The following is a 20,865-nucleotide window of genomic DNA, read 5'->3' on the forward strand; positions in this document are numbered from 1 at the left end:
CAAAAAAGGTTTTTTTTTAGGTTAAGTAAATCTACTATATAGTTTTATAGTCTACTAATAGTTTTCAAAAATGTAGAATGTATAGTAAAAATAGAAAAAAGATTTTTAAGAGTATATTATGCGCCATAAAACTTATAATAAATCATTATATTAAGGGCACATCGTTCTCACTGGAAGGTAAAGAATCTTAAGAAGCTTAAAAATTTAAAATACGATGAAATTAAAAATTTTGTACTTTCCCATAAATCATAGTGGAAGAACCCACTCTATTGGCACCGTTTCAAGTGAGAGCAAAAACATGCTGCCCATTGCTCTATGAACAATTAATATTGTTTAGAATATGCTGAGCAAAACAAACTGCATTGGACCCTCTCTCGGGATCTTTTTCGCTCGTGCGTCTTTAAAATTAGCATAGCTCTTCGATTGTGTTCTCATTTCAGATGTCGCCATTCCAATGCTCATTGCATTGCAGACCTCCGAACATCACAGTTGAAACGGTAGAAAGTGGGCGAAAATTGTATTCGGAAGCTTTACATCATCAGCAAAACCAGCCAATTTAGGCAGTTTCTTTTAATGGATATCTCCCAGTTATAAAATGCAAAATGTATTTGATATTCATCGCGCATATCCTAATGATTTTGTCCCCAGCAATCGCTGATAGAAATCAGTTTATGGTGGGTAAGTGCTTTAAAATTAGGTCACTGTCTCGACTGCGGCCATTCGGATGCAATTTTCGCACATTTTCTAGGTAGCATCTTTACATCAGACAAAGATGAATCGGAAATTGCATTCCGAACCGCCGTGGACCGTGCAAATATATTGGAGCGGAGCATAGAACTTGTTCCAATTGTTATGTATGCCAACACGGATGATAGTTTCATTATGGAAAAAATGGGTGAGAACACAAATAGGATCTTTAAAAATCTTCAAGCCCTTTACAAAATTCTATTTTAGTTTGCAATTTGATTTCGCAAGGAGTAATTGCCATTTTCGGACCCAGTACGGGCAGCAGTTCTGGCAAGTATTAACAATTGGAAATAAATGTACACAAATATTATAGTCCCTTTACTTTTCACAGACATAATTGCCTCCATATGTGACACACTTGATATACCACACATAGTCTATGACTGGATACCCAATGAATCTATACCAGATCGAGAGCACTCTACCATGACCCTTAATGTTCATCCCGATAACCTCTTGTTATCTCAGGGACTTGCAGAGATTGTTCAGAGCTTTGGCTGGCGTAGTTTTACGGTTGTCTATGAGTCCGATAGGGGTAAGCTCTAAAATAAAAAACCCCGATGAAAATTCTAATTTTGTTCACATCTAGAGCTTCAACAACTTCAGGATATTTTGCAAGTCGGTGAGCCAAGCAGCAATCCAACTACGGTAAAACAATTGGGACCAGATGACGATCATAGGCCATTTCTGAAGGAAATCAAACTATCCACCGATAACTGCCTGATTCTGCACTGTGCACCAGATAATCTATTGAAAATATTGGAACAAGCTAATGAAATGAAAATGTTGGGCGAGTATCAGGTTCGTGTTAAACATAAATGATAGAGAAAATATAATATTTCACACCACCTTCTTTAGAGCGTTTTCATACCGCATCTGGACACCCATACAATCGATTTTGGCGATCTTTCTCGTGTCGGGGCCAACATCACCATGGTGCGAATAATGGATCCAACCGATTTCCATGTCAGAAACGTTGTACACGACTGGGAGGAGCGGGAGAAACGCGAGGGGCGGTACTTTAAAGTCGAGTCAGATCGGGTAAAAACTCAGATGATACTGATCAACGATGCCGTTTGGCTGTTCTCCAAGGGTCTTACTGAGCTGGGAATTTTTGAGGAGCTCACAGCCCCCGAAGTAGAGTGCAGGCGAAAGAAACCCTGGCCATTTGGTAAACGTATTATTGAATTCATGAAAGCGGTAAGTTATTTTACTAATTCGATTAACACATCCAGAAACATTTGGAATGGAAAATAATCGATGTTCTTAATTTGAGAAATCGCCCTCTCACTTATTCGTAGAGAAAAGTTCTTGAGATGAAGACTAAATTACTCTTGATTTTGTATTGCGAGATTAAGTGATCAATAGAGAGGAAAGTATTCCCTCGAATAAAGTTTCGCAAACAATTAAGTGTTCAATTGTAAAGATATTGGATAACTTTTGAGTTCAAGAACACAGGTTTGAGAACGGTTTTTCTGACTGCAGTTCTTAAATGCTGTTGGGAACCCCTTATTTTCTTAGACTACATTACATCCATCTTGGACAATAAAAATCAATTAAATTTTTTAGCGCTCCGAGGAGACTTCCACGGGTCGAATTGACTTCAATGAGAATGGTCAGAGAAGCTTCTTCACGCTGCGATTCATGAATTTAAATGCTGACGGCTTTTCGAATTTAGCCACTTGGGATCCGGTGAACGGGTTAGATAAGCTCGGCGACGAAGCGGAGAGCGAGAAAAGAGTAGGTCAAATGCTGTCCAATAAAACCTTCATAGTGTCCTCCCGCCTGGGAGCCCCATTTCTCACGCTTCGAGAGTCGGAGGAAGGGGAAATCCTATCGGGAAATGCCCGATACGAGGGCTACTCCATAGACTTGATCGATGAAATTGCAAAAATGCTGAAATTCAAATACGAATTTCATTTGACATCCGACGGCAAGTACGGAGCTCTCAACAAGGTGACCCAGACTTGGGATGGTATTGTAAGACAACTAATTGATGGGGTAGGTAAAGTAGTAAGTTTTAAGAAGCTTAATAAAATATTACATATAAATAGATATAGATATTGTGCATGCAACAATACCAAACCCTTAGAAAAAAACCAAACTTCTAACTGATATTATTAAAACCTTCTGAAATGATCTTTTCTATTTCTTCCTATTCCTTAGAATGCTGATCTTGGAATCTGCGACTTGACGATGACATCTTCCCGACGCCAGGCCGTTGACTTTACACCCCCTTTCATGACCCTTGGAATCAGTATTTTGTTTTCTAAGCCTCCCACACCACCCACCGATCTATTCTCATTTTTGTCTCCATTCTCCCTGGATGTGTGGATCTACATGGGATCTGCGTATCTGTTCATTTCAACGCTGCTTTACGGACTGGCCCGAATGGCGCCCGACGATTGGGAAAATCCGCATCCCTGCAAGGAGCCCGAAGAGGTGGAGAATATATGGTGTATTATGAACACCACCTGGCTTTCGATCGGCTCATTGATGGGACAGGGCTGTGACATTCTGCCAAAGTAAGTGGAGGTTTACAAGCCACCGAGTTCTTTATTCTTAAAGTTAATTATTTTTCAGGGCTGCCTCAACCAGATTGGTCACCGGAATGTGGTGGTTCTTCGCTCTGATGATGCTGAACTCCTACACAGCCAACTTGGCTGCCTTTCTAACCAATTCCCGTCAGGGGAATTCCATCAGCAGTGCCGAGGATCTGGCTGCCCAGAATAAAATAAAATACGGTGCCATGGCCGGTGGTTCCACAATGGGTTTCTTTCGGGACTCGAACTTTAGCGTTTACCAAAAAATGTGGACGGCCATGGAAAGCGCTAGTCCCTCGGTTTTCACAAAAACCAACGACGAGGGAGTCGAGAGGGTTCAGAAGGGCAAGAATCTGTATGCTTTTTTGATGGAGTCCACCACCTTGGAGTACAATGTGGAGCGGAAGTGCGATCTGGTGCAGATCGGTGGATGGCTGGACTACAAGAGCTATGGCATCGCGATGCCCTTTAGTGAGTGTTGACTAAAATTAAAGTTCCATGCGAAGAATTGCCCAAAAAGAGTTGTGTTATCTTATATAATTTATAACCGTCGGATTTTATGTGATATAGTTTTCTTAACATACTGATGATGACTGAAAATCTCATTTAAAACAAACGATTTTTTTAAAAATCGACATCAAGTAATTTTTGTAATATAGTATAATATTATTTTTATATCTTTTTAGATTCCCCATATCGCAAACAGATCAGTGGGGCAGTATTAAAATTGGGTGAAAAGGGACAGCTGGCGGAACTAAAAAGAAAGTGGTGGAAGGAGATGCACGGCGGTGGAAACTGCGAGAAGAGCGACGATGAAGGCGGAGACACGCCGGAACTGGGATTGGAGAACGTGGGTGGTGTCTTCCTGGTGCTGGGACTCGGTTTGTTTGCAGCCATGGTCCTCGGATGTACGGAGTTCCTGTGGAACGTGAAATCTGTAGCTATCGAAGAAAAGGTAGTTTATATTAAGGCTAAACAGCATTAGGGGCTTATAATTTTAAATGTAAACCTTTTTATTAATACTATTTATATTTTAAACTCAAACACAAAGATTTTAAAGACTACTGTTAGAAACTAAAGCCTTATAACTTATGATTATGATTTTTGACTAACTAATTCGTTTGAAAAAGTGAAGGCATTTAAAAACATGATATAATATATCATTGACTTATTTACAGATCTCGCTAAAAGATGCTTTTAAATCAGAGGCCTTGTTTGCGGCCAAAATTTGGATAACTACAAAACCAGTACATGCAAGTTCTGGCTCGGGCAGCTCATCTTCGTCCAGTTCCTCTTCAAGTCGCACCAAGCATTCTTCGAAGTCCCAAGGCTTGTCCATGAAAAGTCTCAAGAGCTCTGGCGATCACGACGTAGAGGCATCTGTTCACAGTAAATTAAAGAAAATCGGTTCCATGTTCTCACTAAAATCACAGAAGACAACCACTCCACCGCCACCAGAGGTCGGCTGGAAAATCGACAAGTCAACGCAAATGGATGAAGATGAAGTACCAACTCCTGAAGCGGAACCCGAATTGATCCCGGAAGAAGAACCAGAGCAACCGCAACATCGGCATCATCATCACCATCATCATCATCGCCATCATCACCATCATCATCAAGATGATCAGGAACATGACGATGAAGAATAATAACGTTTGCCCAAAGAACTTAGTCATCCACCAAGTTTGTTAAGCGAAAAAAAATAGAGCAGCCTTCATTATATAAGCTTGATTTCGATTTCCACGATACCTAACATCACCACATTTATTCAATATTCACAGAGATCCGCATTTAATGTAAATTGTTTGAAGTATGCTATCCGACATTTCTTTAATCATATGCATCGCATATTTTAGCATCTCTTAAAATCCCATTTTCGTAAATTTCTAAAAAGCTTCTGTTAAATGTAACACTTTTCATCCGACGTTATTAATAAATTGTGACAATTAAAAAGTTTTGTTTTAAAAATCCAAAAACATAAAACATAATGAATTTTATAAAACGGACTTAAGTGGAATTATATATTATTAAACCCTTAAAGAGGGTATTCCATTTTGATCAAAAGTTTGTAAAGCAAAGTCGTACCATTTCCGAACCTATATAGCCACATCATCCTGTGGCGTCGACTCCTGAGAAATATTCTCTTGCTTCCAGAAGGGCACGATGGGTTAAGTGATTTGTTGGAAATGGGCCCTATTTTAAATGGTGGACACAAAGCCGATATGCTGCCGAACGAGGTAATGACCCCCAAGAATAACTTTGTTGTGCCCAAGGTCAACTTAAGTAATGAGTCATGGTCAAAAAGATGGTCAAACCACCATCTGTAAAAATAAAAACGAAAAGCCATTATTGATAGTAAATCACAAAAATGCTTAAAGTAATATGCAAACGATATTCTCTGATAAAAAAAACTTTTAATATATCGCATAATTTTAAATAATATTTATGGGCCCCTATGGGAGTTTCAAAAGATTTCGAATTCCGCCTAATAAAGAATTCTTTAACTTTGTTTTTGTCAAATATTGAAAATGGATAGGGTGTTTAGTCTACAGATACGACTTTTTCTTTGAAATCCAAAGCTCTATTAAAAAACTGTTATAAAAATCAAGTGTTGCCAATGTATTCATTTTTTTTCTACTGCATTTTCAAGCACTGGCTCCTACTTTTCTTGCCTAAAAAATATATCTTAAAATAGAAACGATTCTTTTTAGGGTTTTTTAATTTTTATTTGATTTTATTTTTATGGTTTTTTGGTTGTTTTTGTTTTTTTTTTTTGTTTTTGTTAAATGTTTTTTTTGTATTATTTTTACGTACATACATAATTTAAACATATTGCTAAGTATTTTCATAAAGTTTTTGAATTCAAATTCCTCTAGTAATTAATTTGTCCTATTTAAATAATATTTAAAAATATTTCATAAGAATACTTAAAATTTCCACTTCTACTCTTTTTTGCTTTAAATATTTATAATATTTACGATATTTTTCCATAATTAATATTAAAATTTTTTTGCAAAGCTAATTGAATACGTTTGTTATTTCTCTCCACTTTAAGGTACATTATTTGTTGCTTTTCTTCGTTTCCGTTCTTTGTTTGTTTTTTTTTTAGCGTCTTTCGCAATTTTTATACATTCTTTTGTTCTTAACTATTATTATATACTAATGCCTAAATTGGTATAATACAAAAATACAGAGTTTGAGTAATTGCATAGGATATAATCCGATTAAACGTTAGGACAAAAATAAATTATCAGAATGAGAAAATCAAGCATATTTTTAAGTGTTATTGTTTCAGATACATTCTTTAATATATACAGCTTTGGAAAAAAATTAAAAGTAATTATTCTTATATTATATTAATTGAAATACTTTCTTTAGAGTATTTTTGCTTCCATTTCGAACTTAGGATACATACATATGTCATAACTTTTCTTTGAGGCTATTTTTCTAAGGTAGTGTCCTTGGGGAATTTACTAAAGTGGCTAATGTATCTGGTGTTTATCAACTATGACCATATCATTGTGGCTGCGACGGCGTTGTCAATCCTTGGCGGCAATGGCCACGGGCGGAAACTGTCGCTCATCGTAGAGCTTCGTTGGAGTGTCGATGGCATCGCAGAGCTTCCGAAACTTGGCAGAATCTAAAAGTGATAAGATCTTAAAGGGATTTCTTTGGACATAACTATCTGTATAAACTCACCTGACATGGCATCTGCCTGATCACCTTTCAGAATGCTCGCATAGCTATTGTCCTGCATCGGATCCGGATTCTCGATGAGCACACTGGCCGCACAGCTCTTTAGCATTGTCAGCGAGGGCTGCGTCATAATCGTTGGATTCGTCGACTTGATCTGTGACCTCAGCACGCTTTCACTCAACTGCAACTCAATGATATCCTCCAGGGCTCCGCGCAGATCATGAACAGACAGCAGTTTGCAGGCCCCACCTCGATCCGCTGGAAATTCGTGCACGTAGAGAAAGCCATCCTCGCAGGCAATCAGTAGACGCAGCTCCTTCTGGACGCGGGTCAGGGCACAGATGTGCTTCAGACCGCCCTGGGCCAGCTGCACTGTGGCAAAGGATCGATCCTGGGCCAGGACTTCGCTGACTTGGGTGGGCAACAGCAGCGAGGACACCGCCTTGGAAAAGATGCCGCCCCAGCTGGCTACAGGCGCGGGCTCCTCCGCTGCGGCTGTCACTGATTCCTTGGCGGTGCCTTCCGACTTGGCCGCCACATCCGCTGGAATAAAAAAGTATCTTTAAGTCTCCGAGTACCAAGTATCCCTAAGATATTACTCACCTATTGCCTTCAGCTCGGCCGCCTCCACTGCCCGTCCATCGATCTTGAAGACATGGACCGTCTCCGTGTTGGAGGAGGCGCACAGGAAGTCCCCGCTGGCCGAGAAGACCAGGGAGGCAATGCGTACGCAGCTGACTCCTCGGCGGAACTCCTGCACCCTTTGGCCATTCTTGACGCAAAACACCCGGATGACAGTGCCCCGCTCGGAGGCGGTGGCCAGCAGGGAGCCGCTGGGCGAGAAGGCCAGCGCGGATAGGGGCGTGTCATGGGCCCTGATGGTCATGCCCGTTCGCAGCTTGTTGGCATTGAAGATGCGCAGCTCACCGCTGGTTTGGCAGACGGGAAAGGCCAAGTGGGAATTCAGGGAGAGGGCACACAGGCCCTGCTCATTTGGCGCAATGTTCTCGATGGAATGCAGGATCTTCATGTCGCGTATGTCATGGATGTGTATACTCTCCGCCAGGCAGACGATCAGCCTTTGCCGGTTCATGCGGACGCACAGGATCTCCGAGGGATAGAAGCAGTTGCAGATGTCCTGCTTCTTCTTGAAGTGCAGCATCTTGAGGCAGTTGGGCTTCTGGGCGGTGACCAGCACCACCAGCGAGCTGTTGAACAGCCGCTCCACTATCCGGATCTGCTCCGTGTTGTCCTTGGCGAAGATCTCCTCCACCTTGTCCTGGCTGGCGATCGAGTACAGGCGCAGGCCAGTGGGACTCAGGACGGAGAGGGAGCTGTGGGGAAAAATAAATTATAGGCAAGGGTTCAAATTAAATAGGGTATGTATCATATCTTGTCGGGTAACGTCCCAAAAACCTCTATAAGTTTGGTAAACTTTTTACAATTTTGTATTATTAATTCAGATACCCCACTTTCCCACTTTTCGAACCAATCTGTGGTCGTTAAATTCTTGTATAAGTAAAGGTAATTTTAAACACATCCTAACCAACTTTTTAATTCCTATAACTCTGTTTTTTTTTAAGATTTTTAATAGTATTTCTCACATGCATAGGTATGTTTGCTAAAAGCCATATTAATTAAAAAACCAATACATGTCTTACTTTTCTAAAGAGAGGCTGCTGTGGGGAAAAAATAAATATAAGCCAGAGTTTAGATTAAGTACTGAACATAACATATGTTGTCAGGTAATGTCCATAGAACCTCTATAAGCTTGGTAAACTTTAAAAAATGTTTATTACTGATTATATTTCCCACTTTTCTGACCAAACTGTGGTCGTTAAATTCTTGTATAAGTAAAGGTAAGTTAAAACTACATCCTAACCAACTGTTTAATGATTATAACTCTGTTTTTTTAAAGATTTTAATAATAATTCTTTCATAAATTGTACGTACGTTTGCAAAAAGCCATATTGATTTAAAAACCAATACATTCCCCACTTTTCTAAATTATCAATGGCTTGTAAACTTATAAATAAAGGGAGTTTTAAGCTACATTTTTATGACCTTTTTAGGTCAATTCCATTTGGTTTTTATTTATTTTACAAAGTATCAGACTTTATTTATTTGAAAATGCATTTTTATTTATTTTGTTAGCAATTCTGTTTAAATAAAGGTTTATTACTGATCCTAATTCTCTGAGTTTCATGGATGTGTGTACTCTAAGCTTAAGGCCACGTAGTTATAGCTAAATTTAAGTTCGCCTGTAAACTTAAGATTATAGTATAATAATAATAACTTCCCCTAATTCTATGAGTTTAGTGGATATAAGTACTTTGTGGACAAGAGTCTTATTTCTGACTGTCAAAATATTAATCAGAGCGGTCTTTTTTTAAATAAAGGATTCCAGAAACTCCTTTTAACAGTCCCTAATAATATTATTTAAATCAGCAGTTAATATATTATCTATAGAACCACTATTTGTCGTTGTAGGACTCTTTGATTCTACCAATTTTTTGATGTACTATAGGGATGCAAAAACATCGATGTCACTATCGATACTATCGATGTTTTTTAAAACAGCGATGTATCGATGCTTTTTTTCGAACATCGATGTTATCACTAAGAGATACACACGCAAAGCAAGTGGTACGTAAATTGGGAAAAAGTGCACATTTTTCCATTTTATTAAGTATTGTTACAGTTTGATACAGGTAAAACATATTAGGGCGGTTCCTCTCGGCACAATGGACAGGTTTCTGCACATAACAAGTAAGTTCCAGTCGCAGCAGTTGTTATTTCATAATTTTAACACTGTATTGCGTTTTAGACCACGTGTCTGCTGCTTCGTCGTCTGCTCCAACGTCTGCTGCTTCGTCGTCTGCTCCAACGTCTGCTCCAACGTCTGCTGCTTCGTCGTCTGCTCCAACGTCTGCTGCTTCGTCGTCTGCTCCAACATGTGCTGCTTCGTCGTCTACTCCAACGTCTGCTGCTTCGTGGTCTGCTCCTTCTACGTCTGCTGCTTCTACGTCTGCTCCTTCTACGTCTGCTGCTTCGTTGTCTGCTTCTTCTACGTCTGCTGCTTGGTCCTCTGCTGCTTCGTCCTCAGCTCCTGCGTGTGCTGCTATTTTGGAAAATGATGATTTGGAATTTGGCTTTGAGCCCCCAGATTGTAGAAAACGCAAGAAAACCGGATCAGATGTATGGAAATATTTTGAGAGGTGCAAGAACAAAATGTTTGCCAAATGTCGGTTTTGCGGAAAGGAGTATAAAACTTCCGGCAATACAACAAATTTATCCGATCATCTAAGGCGCCTTCATCCATTGAAAGTATCAGTAAGTACAGAAAACGCAATGAAAATGGACAATTTTGTTTTACGATCTGATGCGTACGACCCAAAATCATCCAGAAAGATTGAACTTGATAAATGTCTCGCTAAAATGGTGTCGTCAGATATTCAGCCGTTCAGCATAGTAGACGACAATGGGTTTAAAAATTTTATAAAATTACTCGATCCAAAGTACATTTTGCCCAGCCGTACTACATTGCAGAATGTGGTCACAAAAAATCTTTATGAAGAAGCGCTATCCAAATTAAAGGGTAAGCTGAGTACGGTCCAATATTGCTCATTAACAACGGATTGTTGGACGTCTCGTTCAAACGCCAGTTACCTAACGTTGACGTGCCACTTTATTGAAAATTTCGAGCTAAAAACGGTTGTTCTAGCCACACAGCCGTTATTAGACCAAACCAATCACTGCAGTGACAATATTGCAGGAACTATAAAAGCAATTTGCATGGACTTTGACATTTTTAATAAAGTGGTAACTATTGTAACGGACAACGCAGCTTCTATGAAAAAGGCCTGTGAGAATTTGCAAAAAAAGCACCTGGGTTGTTTTGCCCATTCATTAAATTTAATTGTTCAAAGCACGCTTGCCCTAAATGATGTGCAAGATGTTTTAAAAAGCGTTAAGAGCATTGTCACTTATTTTAAAAGCAGTGCGATTGCGTATGCCAAACTAAGAGCTGCACAAGGCGTTGAAAAGCCGTTAAACCTAATACAGGAAGTGCCTACTCGTTGGAATAGTGCATTCTATATGCTAAAGAGAATTTTACTCGTTCGAGAGGCAGTTTGCGGAGTTTTACTAAAATCTTTGAAGGCGCCACTACCGTTAAGTGAGGAACAATTTTCTATCATTCAAGACATCTGCACCGTTTTAGAGCCATTTGAAACGGCAACAGTGAATACGTCAGCTGCCAAAAAAGTAACGGTATCCTTAATAATACCCACAGTGCAGGGCCTTTTAATTCAAATGGATACGCTTAAGCCGCAAATGAAGACGAGTGTAGGGGCTGACACTTGCTTGTTTTTAACAAATCAGTTGAGAAGCAGACTTTACCCCTATGAATCTAGAACTGCTACGAGGATGACAACGATTCTCGATCCAAGATTTAAAAAGGAAGGATTTTACAATCCGATGAATGCAGAACAAGCAGTAGCAGCGTTGGAAAATGACTTGACTTTCGTCTTCAAAGATGTGCAGAACCAATGTCCAAATGAGGAACCGGCCGCCGAGAAAACACACCCCTCTGATTTGTACGGATTTATGGCCGAAAAAGTCAAAAATAAGCCAAGAACTTGGAGATCCGATGCAATAATCGAAATGCGGCAATATTTCGAGCAACAGAATGCGCATCAGAAAATAGATCCGCTCGAATACTGGAGGGTAAATTTTTTAATATTTTACATTTCTTCTTGAATAACCCTATTTTCTTACAGGTTAATGAAGTTCAATTCAGCAATCTTGCGCAGTGCGCGTTAAAATATTTATGTATACCTGCGACATCTACTGACTCGGAAAGGACTTTCAGCAAGGCAGGACAAATCGCGGACGAAAAGAGATCTCGACTTAAACCTAAAACTTTGAACATGCTGTTGTTTTTACAGAAAAACCAGTGGATTATTAGTTAAGATATAGATATCGATTAGATAAGTAAGATAAGTAAGAACTGAACTGAACTGAACTGAACTGAACTGAAGTGAACTGAACTGAAATAATGTGATTCCATTTTTCTTTATGATTTCGTTAAAATATGTATTAAGATTATGCTTTTTTATTTGTTTCTGAAAATATTGTTGTTGTTTTGTTTGAATAAATATAAGTTTATAATAAGTTTCATAAAAACAATATTTTAATTAATATTTGGAGGGTTTTATGGTATATATTCATAAATTGAAGAAAATTTCGATGTTTTTAGCGAAATTTCGAGGTTTTAGCAAAATTTCGATGTTTTCGCGAAATTTCGATGTTTTAGCGATATATCGATGCTTACAAACATCGATGTTGAAAACATCGATGTACTCACTATCGATGTTTTTGCATCCCTAATAAATTGAAGAAAATTTCGATGTTTTTAGCGAAATTTCGAGGTTTTAGCAAAATTTCGATGTTTTAGCGATATATCGATGCTTACAAACATCGATGTTGAAAACATCGATGTACTCACTATCGATGTTTTTGCATCCCTAATGTACTACCACTCTAATTACTACTAAATCGTCATATTTATCATAAAATTAGCCCTCTCGGGCTTCCAAAAATTGCCGTAGTGGACGGTATTTCACGTCCCCATGGCGGGGTATTGGTTAAAGTTTTCAACTAGCAATAACCGCACCTCAGTAGAACTTCATCGGTTACGGTATTGCCACTGCGCAAAGATAACCATACACCGACATTCGACCTCCGCTCCATGCTGGCGGCGCCAGAAGCAGTTGGGAATTATATGCGCACACGCACGCGAAAATATCTCAAGCAACGAATTTGCAGCTGGCCAAAAGGTGCAGCATGCTTTTAGGCTCCTTTGTTCTTGTAGTTGTGATTCAGGCTGTGTGTTTGGACTGCTGCCGATGCACAAATTTATTTGGGGATGTTTCCTAAGGGTGGATTTCCTTGCAGGCGAGTTGAAGGTCACCGAAAGGGCGCAACCGGACGTTGCACAATCGAATTAAGAACATTTCGTCGGTATTTCATATTTTGTTTTATGAATTATCTAGGGTACAACTGATTTATTTTGTGTTTGGCCTTTATAATAAATATTATTGAAATAAAGGAGATATGCAACCACTTGTTGCAGTAGAATCAAGGAATAGTCTTACAGAAAAGGAAAACATCTTTTCTTTCAAGCCCAGTGTATCTATCAATATAAATTTCTAAACTTTTTAAGGAAGAAAGGGGTGCCAGCCTCAAGCATATGGCCTTAAATAATTTAATTATTAAGCCCCTACAAAAATAAAAATAAGTAGAAACAAACAGGCAAAATGTTTGATTTCCGTTTAAGCAATCTTCGTTTATATTTAAAATTATTTATTCCAAAATTTCCCAAATTGCGATATATGGTAATTGAGAAACATGTATTTCTGTACCATTTATCAAGCCTTTATTTATTTTTCTACGTAAATTAAATTCCTTTAAAATCAAATAAATCTTATATAAATACAAGATTTTGTAAATACCAGAAATGACTGGTTTGTTGAAATAAATGTGCACATATTTAAAGACTAGCCGCCAAAATTGTAGTGACGTTTCAATAAAAATAAATATTTCAAAGTTTCAGTTTCAAGCTTAGAGATGCTAATTAATTTACAACTATTTTGCAGTTGAACTTTGCATTTGAAAATACCCTATTATTATGGTTCTCTATTCTCTGCCTCATTTCCTACTAAAAACAATCTTGAGATCAAGCTTTGAACATGTTCGAATTGCGCCACTGCACTTTGTACTTGGTGCCAATTGCCAGGTTGCAGTTCATCCTACTTTGATTCCCTTATTATAAAAGGTCGCTAGGCGACAGCTGGGATTCTCCCTCCGCCAGATAAATGTGCATGGCCTTGAGGAGCAGTGCGATGCCCAGTTGCTTCTTCTGTTTCATCGTCCACGACTGGGCAGGACCGTAGTAATCCCCGCGCTTTAGGTTCGTGAGGTGCGTCAGACCCAAGGCGTCTATAATAGCAGCCTCGCGGGTATACGCATCAATGGGCAAGATGTTGTGGAAGACGTGCAAGCATACGACTCCATTGCCGTGCTGCCAAATGTCCAGGATGCGCTCCAGCTTTCGGCTTCCCATTTTGCCATCACCCGGTGGCGGCGAGCGGAAAACATCCGGCTGCAGGGTGCGAAATCCACCGCCACGATCCTTATTCTTCTTCTCCTTGTCCCTCTTCTGATGGAGTCGAGTGTGCTGGCGCATGGCATCGTAGAGATGAGCATATGGCCGCGAGGATTTGCCCTTGCCCACGTAAAAAATGGAGTCAAGGAACCGCTGCCACACTCCGAACTTTTCAAGAAAAGCACTCTCGCCGGGCAGATTTCGCGAGATGCGCGGATCGATTAACATGTAGATGAAGCTCTGCTTGAGATGGCCCTCCCGCAGGTTCTTCTTCGGTACGCCGGACTTGGCGAAATGCGCTGCAGAGGCTGCCTCGTGCGGCAAGTACTCGCTGATCCGGGCAAAGTCCTCCGGCGATCGGAGAGTGCGATGCAGCTCCACCGAGTAGCGGATTTGCGCCTCCTGGGCGTGCTTTTGGGCGGCCAGTAGCGCCTCCGTATTCCGCTTGTACTTGATCAGCTGCTTGATGTACAGCCGCTTGGTTGTCTTCGTAATGGGGCCAACCGGAGCACCCATTTGGGTTAACTCCCGTCGCAGGGCATCCGTTTCGTAGTCCAGTGGCACGGTATGATTTGTGCTCACCGTGCTGTCCAAATCGGGCTTCTTCTCCTTGATGGCTTGGTCAGCCGCCTCCCGCTTCTCGGCATTTTGTAGGAACTTGGCCTCGTAGAAGACTAAACCATTCTCGTCATCGGTGTGAACGTAGGCCTCCTTGATCTGCAGGAAGTATTCATCCTGGCGTGGGGAGTTATTCGAAGCGGCTGCCTCCTCCTCACCCTGGGCCGTGAAGAAGCTGTGCTCTGGCTCCGGCTCCACGACCGCCTGGGCGACTTGCTCCACCAGCAACTCGAAGACCTGGCGACCCGAGCAAGGAGCTTCCTCACCCTGATCCTTGGGATTATCTTCGCCGCGCAGCTGCTGTTGCAGGTGCTGCTCGTAGCTGAAGTCCTCCTGCTCGAGGGCCTCGTCCACCAGCGCCTCCACATGCTCGTCGTACTGATGCAGCAGGGATTGGCGGGCACGAGACCTCTCGACCTTCTCGCGCCAGCTTTCGATGAGGGTGCGCCGCTTTGGCTGATCGGGATCCTCCGGCTGGTTCTCCCGCTGGCTCTGGATGAGCTGCGTGAGATGGGCCTCGGTCAGGGCGAACAGATTGACCGACTCCTCATCCGGCAATGGGGGAATCTGTGTGCCATCGATCTCCTCCTCTGGTTCCGGGAACTTTGGCTGCGGCCTATGCCGCCTGTGGGTGATATTGATGTAGTAGGGCGAGGTGACATCGTGGTTGTACCTCGGCTGATTGGGCGTCAGAGCGTCGACTCGCTGTTGCTGCTTTTGCTTCTTCTGGTGCTGTTTCTCGCGGAAGATGTGATCCCGCAGCAGTTGCAGCACCTCGAAGTGGCATTCCTCGATGGCATAGTGCACGGGCAGCTTGTTCTCCTCGTCGGCCAGATCCGCACGAGCACCACGCTCCAGCAGCATCCTCACCAGCTCCGCCCGCCCATAGATGCTGGCGATGTGCAGCGCCGTTGTCTGGCCATCGCACAGGGCATCCACATCGAGATCGGGACACTCGAGGAACCGCTCCAGGATCCGCTGGGCAAGCTCCCCATTTCGCATGCCGCAAACATAGTGCAGCGGGGCCAAACCGCGATCGCAGGGCACTATGCCAGCATTTATGCTATTCCTCTCCAGCATCGACATGATGTCCGACTCGTTCTCGTCCTCCAGGGCGTCCAGGAGGGTCAGGGCCAGGAAGTTGGCGCGCTGCTCCATCGCTGCTGCTCGGCGTATTGATTTTTACCCATTCACACACTCGCTTGCTCCAATTGCAAACTGCAATCAATTGGCAATTAAATCTATTCTCCCCTTTTCAATGTCAGCGCACTGGAAACTGGGCTTCCAATGTACTTTGTGATGTGAATACCAATGGTTAGCTTAGCTTAGCAGGCCTTCTCTTCTTTGCACATCCTAAATTGGCTTGAAAACTATTTATATTTGTTAAAATTTTAATTTAATTCAAAAATATAAATAGGTTTCGATAACAAGAGGCGTTCTTCGATAGTTCGATGATTTCCAGTGCATTTTCCAGTGCTGCCACTTGCAGTGCTGCCAGATGCTTGGCATTCCAGTTGGTATTTTTTGTTGGCCTGTACTTTTTGAGCGCCACATTTAAAACCGGTTTTAGTGTAAGTCTTCCCATTCGCATTTTGGCACATAATTGGCTTACGAGCACGCTCTATGCGATATGCTTTGCGCAGTAGCTTGATCTGTGTGAGCGCCACACGTGTTGTTGCTGTTTCTGATTTTGCCATGGGTTCTCTTGAAGTTGAAACCGAAACTAGTTCCCGCCAAAGGCTGAAATAATGGGGCCCAAGGTCACTAGGCCCCTTGTTTTGTTATGCGATAGCGCTTTGAGGTCTCTATTTGTTATTGTTTTCGCGTTGTTAGTAAACAAACGCAGTGACTAACATAAATAAGCGATTACGTTTGCAATTTTTTTTTGTTTTTGTATTACATCGGGCATCGAACATGAACCATACCATTTTGCACGGCTGTCAAAAGTGCACTTACGGTCGTTTGCATTAAAAAATTTACGCTGAATGAGCAATTGCAGGTTATCAAATGAAAAACAATAAACACAAAAAACAATGGTGACTCTCGCAAAAAAACAACCTTTATCAGATCACTTACAAAAAATAAAGTAAGAAATAACACCTGTTAACAGAGCTAAACAATTTAAGAAAGTAAATATTTTTCTGCCAGGATTGAAACCAGTCTGTAGGTTGCCTGAGTACCCATTCCAGATATTAGATATTAGATATTATTGAACATACTATAAGTAAATAGTGGGTAAGGGTTATAAGCCAGAATGACAAGATAAATATAGAGAATATAGTCTATCCATTTTATTGAAATTAAAAACATCCTTTAAAAATTGTTCAATTGATATTTTTAAATTCTTATAAATGCCTCGTAATTAATTATTTTTGGGTAAAATAAGTAAATAGTGGGTAAGGGTTATAAACCATAATGACAAGATAAATCTAGAGAGTATAGTCTTTCCATTTTATTGAAATTAAAAACATCCTTTAAAAATTGTTCAATTAATATTTTCCAATTCTTATAGATGCCTCGTAATTAATTATTTTTCCAGCACAACAAAAACCAAGGGAAATGCCCCGAATGATTATGATAACATAATATTTTACGTCCATTCACCCATTCTGATTAGAAATTTCTCTGTTTTTTTTTCGCCCAACGCAATTTTAGCCTCTCTATTCAAGTTCCTTTGTTCTCTTTTGGTCTATGACGCGCACCGATCAGCTGCCGATTTCATTGGATTGTTTATGTGTTTACTTTTTTCGATTTTCACCATAGGGTGTCATATGGACTGTTTTTGTTGCTTTCTTTCCTGTTTTTACACAATGAATAAAACAATAAGCAGAAAAAAAACCGATAGATTTGCACTTTTACCTATACCTTATTTTTAAATGACATCAGCATCAGCTGAGTGAAAATAAACGTAACTGTGCAATAGCAGAACAGGTTAATTAAGCTTGGGAATAAAGATTGTTCTTGTACACGGAAGAAAATTACACGTTTAATTTTTGACATTTCGGAAATGGTCTTTTATAAATATTCGTAAATGCAAAGAGTGAAAAGTAAAAGCGAGAAGGTCATGTTACAACTACTTTATTTCGAACTGTTACGAAATTGTATCATTTTGCTATATCATTCTTATCAAATTATTTTATCAAGGTAGTTAGTAGAAGCAAACACTATATTAATACCCCTTCCCGTTCATTACAAAATGTTTTCATTAACTGATACGAAATTGTATCAAATTGTTTCATATCAATATATTTATCATAGCAGCTACAGTGCTCTCTAAAATGAGTAAAGACCAGAGACCGAAAATAATCATTATTTGTTATTTTTATTTTAAATGATTTACTAAGAATTTTTGGTATTTATTTTTACAAATTCGCTGATTTTTAGATACATTGCGGGCAAGAGTAAAAAGAATGTTTTTTTTTTAGACAATAGTGAAATTAGTGGCATTTCTGATGTGTAAAGGCAAGAATCACAGTAGTCTTTCCAAAATAAAGCGCACAAACAATGATTATTTTCGGTCCCTGGTAAAGACTTCATACTAAAACACTGCATTTTGTTCAAGCTGGAAAGAAATTTTTTCTAAGAAGTACACATGTATTATTTATTATAAATGCGTGTATCAGAGTAGCTAGAGTTCTCTTTAAAATTAGTAAAGTCTTCATATTCCATTTTTTTGTATATTAAAAATGTTTTTTTTTTGTTTTGGAAAACAATTTTTTTTTAAATTCTATTTTTGTTTATGCCTGTATGTACTTTGATTTCCTATTCTGTCCGCAGATTAAAAATGCATAAAGTATCGCGACATCAGCTGTTGCACATAGAGTGCTCTTCAAAATGAGTAAGGACTTTATATTTCCTTTTTTCGTAAAAAAAAATTTTTTTTTGTTTTAGAAAAAAAATTTTTTTTTAATACTATCTTTGAATATGCATTTTCAAAAATCATTGTATGTACATCCATTTTTTGCAGTGCACTTATTCAGACCGCAGATTTAACATGCATAGAGTATCGCGACATCAGCTGTTGCACATAAAACCGCGATTGTGTGCCATTTGTGGGAGTGTGGGTTGAGAGGCTCACAAAGTGGCCATCAGAATGAGAATACTGCATTTAATGGGCCAGTGTTGGTAAGCGGGGTTGGGCCACCTATATTATATTCAACCCCAAGTCTTGTTGGGCAGTGTATTAAAAGTGCCCTCCCCCGTGAAATTCTCAACGGGAACGGAATATTTCGTTATAGATGACTGCATGTCATTGTAATTGGGAACTGCTTGTTTGCATGTTCTAATAAACTAACAAACACACAAGCAAATAAATGACGCCAATCCACGCTCACCCACAAACACCCCCCTTTCCACCCCCTCAGCAGCTGTTTTCGCCTTGTTTACCCGTCTCATTTGTCGATTTTTGTATCTCAATTGTTAGCAGTGGTTTTGCCATTTTTTTTTTGATGACCTTCCTGGCTTGGAACCAAGGATTCTAGCACTATTGTTGCTACTTACGTAAAGTCCTGGTTGAAGTTCATCTGATATGTGGTCATTGTTGCTGGATTTTCTTCTTCGTTTTTTTTTTGCTAATTGTATCTATTTATCTCGTTACACTTTCACTGGCCTTTAGATGTTTTTGTATCTTTTTTTTCGCTGTATCCAAATGTTGTGCACACAAAAAATACAAATCTACGCAGGCTGATGAGCAATGCGAATCGATTTGATTGGTTTTCGTAGAGTTAAATTCGTTTTGTTTGCGTCGTCTTTGTTGTTTTGCTGCGAATGTTTTTCTCGTTCTATCTCAACAAATTCCCTCAACAAATTCACACACACAGAAATAAACAAATGGCTCATTGGAACTGGTTCCGGGAACTGAACTAGCTTTGCTTTCAAAAATACCAAATAAACCGTTACGATATTTGTATAACAGATATGGTTAAAAAAGTTAGTTTCCCACTACCACTAAAAAACCGTTAGAAATTGTTAAAGTTTGTTTATAATTATATCGAAAGGAAAAATAACGGTTATTGTTCGTGTTTAATTATATCGGTAGGAAGAAAAAAGCTACCTTTAACCTAACAGAAAACTCGTCGTAGCTTTCGGAAACTATTATTCTTCATTTTTTGTTTTTTGTCATATTTTTTAGTTTAAAGCTCAGAGAAAAGCGGAGACATAGCATTAATCATTAGATTTTTATTTACATCTAGGTCTGTAACGATTGCATTATAACAGTTTTTTACAATGAAAAATTTTCAAAAATGTCCTAAAGGAATCTTTGATCCATTTTGAATTTACGCAAGAAAACTTACGATGTTAATTGTTTTCAAATTCTTTGTGATTATTTGCTATTTTTCATGGTACTCAGACATATACATAAGTACTTACAAGTTTTATTCTAGTAAATGTCTATAATGATCGTAATAGTATGACATTCATACCATTGTTCTTTTTTTTTTATTTTTTATAATATATTTTTTATAGTTTAAAGCCCAGAGAAAAGCTGAGACATATCATTAAACATTAGAATTTTATTTACATCAAGGTGTGTAACGATTGCATTATAACAGTTTTGTACAATGAAATATTGGCAAAATGCCCTAATGGAATCTTTGATCCATTGTGAATTCACGCAAGAAAACTTACGAAGTTAATTGTTTTCAGATTCTTTGTGATTAATTGCTATTTTTCATGGTACTCAGACATATAAGTACTTTTAAGTTTTATTCTAGAAAATGTCTATAATGATCGTAATAGTATGGCTTACATAGCATGAATGACTCTTTGAAACTTATGGAAATATTTTTGAATGGTCAGTCTCCGAAGGCCAGTGAAGATATATAGCAAGTTCAATTCAATTCCATTATATTTAAAAAATCCATTTCCGAGGAAAAACTGGAATGTCCTCGCTTGCGTTCAAAATGTGAAATTGCAGTGGACATGGACCAGAAAATACTGCCCATACCATTATATTTAAAAAACCATTTCCGAGGAAAAACTGAAATGTCCCCACTTGCATTCAAAATGTGAAATTGCATTGGACACGGACCACAAAAAATACTGCAAACTAGTTCGCTTATGCCCAAAGAGAACCAGTAACTGGCTCTTCAC

At 39.5% G+C, this 20,865-nt stretch overlaps 4 protein-coding genes and 1 non-coding gene across 6 annotated transcripts; 2 read left to right on the forward strand and 3 right to left on the reverse strand.

Annotated features, from left to right (window-relative positions):
- The first annotated feature begins 479 nt into the window (after positions 1–479).
- LOC119547928 (glutamate receptor ionotropic, kainate 2) lies at positions 480–4,993 on the forward strand. Of its 2 annotated transcripts, none has more exons than XM_037854973.1 (11): positions 480–678; positions 749–895; positions 955–1,017; positions 1,079–1,282; positions 1,337–1,548; positions 1,606–1,947; positions 2,317–2,748; positions 2,914–3,272; positions 3,331–3,761; positions 3,977–4,245; positions 4,469–4,993. In XM_037854973.1, the coding sequence occupies exons 1-11, from the start codon at positions 603–605 to the stop codon at positions 4,937–4,939; spliced, it is 3,006 nt and encodes a 1,001-aa protein (XP_037710901.1). In that variant the 5' UTR covers positions 480–602; the 3' UTR covers positions 4,940–4,993. The 2 variants fall into 2 exon arrangements, with proteins under 2 accessions (XP_037710901.1, XP_037710902.1); XM_037854974.1 differs by having other exon boundaries at positions 537–674.
- A 1,302-nt stretch (positions 4,994–6,295) lies between these two features.
- Positions 6,296–19,584, reverse strand: LOC119546109 (WD repeat domain phosphoinositide-interacting protein 2). The gene is made up of 4 exons (XM_037852195.1): positions 19,273–19,584; positions 7,590–8,320; positions 6,990–7,529; positions 6,296–6,930 (listed from the first exon to the last, which is right to left on the reverse strand). Exons 1-4 carry the CDS (start codon positions 19,308–19,310, stop codon positions 6,830–6,832), a joined length of 1,410 nt encoding a protein of 469 aa, XP_037708123.1. The 5' UTR covers positions 19,311–19,584; the 3' UTR covers positions 6,296–6,829.
- LOC119546107 (E3 SUMO-protein ligase ZBED1-like) lies at positions 9,565–12,173 on the forward strand. Its single transcript, XM_037852193.1, has 4 exons — positions 9,565–9,632; positions 9,688–9,755; positions 9,814–11,714; positions 11,768–12,173. Exons 2-4 carry the CDS (start codon positions 9,731–9,733, stop codon positions 11,957–11,959), a joined length of 2,118 nt encoding a protein of 705 aa, XP_037708121.1. The 5' UTR covers positions 9,565–9,632; positions 9,688–9,730; the 3' UTR covers positions 11,960–12,173.
- On the reverse strand, positions 12,565–16,908 carry LOC119546108. Its single transcript, XM_037852194.1, has 2 exons — positions 16,082–16,908; positions 12,565–15,990 (listed from the first exon to the last, which is right to left on the reverse strand). Exon 2 carries the CDS (start codon positions 15,928–15,930, stop codon positions 13,816–13,818), a length of 2,115 nt encoding a protein of 704 aa, XP_037708122.1. The 5' UTR covers positions 15,931–15,990; positions 16,082–16,908; the 3' UTR covers positions 12,565–13,815.
- On the reverse strand, positions 12,569–12,708 carry LOC119548904. Its single transcript, XR_005219346.1, has one exon. It is a non-coding gene; the product is annotated as a U4 spliceosomal RNA (small nuclear RNA).
- Positions 19,585–20,865: the final 1,281 nt, after the last annotated feature.

This window comes from Drosophila subpulchrella, chromosome 2L (assembly GCF_014743375.2).
Source record: "Drosophila subpulchrella strain 33 F10 #4 breed RU33 chromosome 2L, RU_Dsub_v1.1 Primary Assembly, whole genome shotgun sequence".
Classification (NCBI taxonomy): domain Eukaryota; kingdom Metazoa; phylum Arthropoda; class Insecta; order Diptera; family Drosophilidae; genus Drosophila; species Drosophila subpulchrella.

What these genes read in the sequence shown, in the direction of transcription:
- LOC119547928 (XM_037854973.1), top strand. Translation starts at nt 603, where the DNA reads ATGTATTTGATATTCATCGCGCATATCCTAATGATTTTGTCCCCAGCA. An exon ending in TTTCATTATGGAAAAAATGG is followed by an intron (nt 896 to 954) that starts GTGAGAACACAA and finishes ATTCTATTTTAG; the next exon opens with TTTGCAATTTGATTTCGCAA. An exon ending in TGGCATCGCGATGCCCTTTA is followed by an intron (nt 3,762 to 3,976) that starts GTGAGTGTTGAC and finishes ATATCTTTTTAG; the next exon opens with ATTCCCCATATCGCAAACAG.
- LOC119546107 (XM_037852193.1), top strand. Translation starts at nt 9,731, where the DNA reads ATGGACAGGTTTCTGCACATAACAA. An exon ending in CAGGTTTCTGCACATAACAA is followed by an intron (nt 9,756 to 9,813) that starts GTAAGTTCCAGT and finishes ATTGCGTTTTAG; the next exon opens with ACCACGTGTCTGCTGCTTCG. An exon ending in ATCCGCTCGAATACTGGAGG is followed by an intron (nt 11,715 to 11,767) that starts GTAAATTTTTTA and finishes ATTTTCTTACAG; the next exon opens with GTTAATGAAGTTCAATTCAG.
- LOC119546108 (XM_037852194.1), bottom strand. Translation starts at nt 15,930, where the DNA reads ATGGAGCAGCGCGCCAACTTCCTGGCCCTGACCCTCCTGGACGCCCTG.
- LOC119546109 (XM_037852195.1), bottom strand. Translation starts at nt 19,310, where the DNA reads ATGACCACATATCAGATGAACTTCAACCAGGACTTTAC. An exon ending in AACTTCAACCAGGACTTTAC is followed by an intron (nt 8,321 to 19,272) that starts GTAAGTAGCAAC and finishes TTTTCCCCACAG; the next exon opens with CTCCCTCTCCGTCCTGAGTC. An exon ending in TCAGGCAGATGCCATGTCAG is followed by an intron (nt 6,931 to 6,989) that starts GTGAGTTTATAC and finishes TATCACTTTTAG; the next exon opens with ATTCTGCCAAGTTTCGGAAG.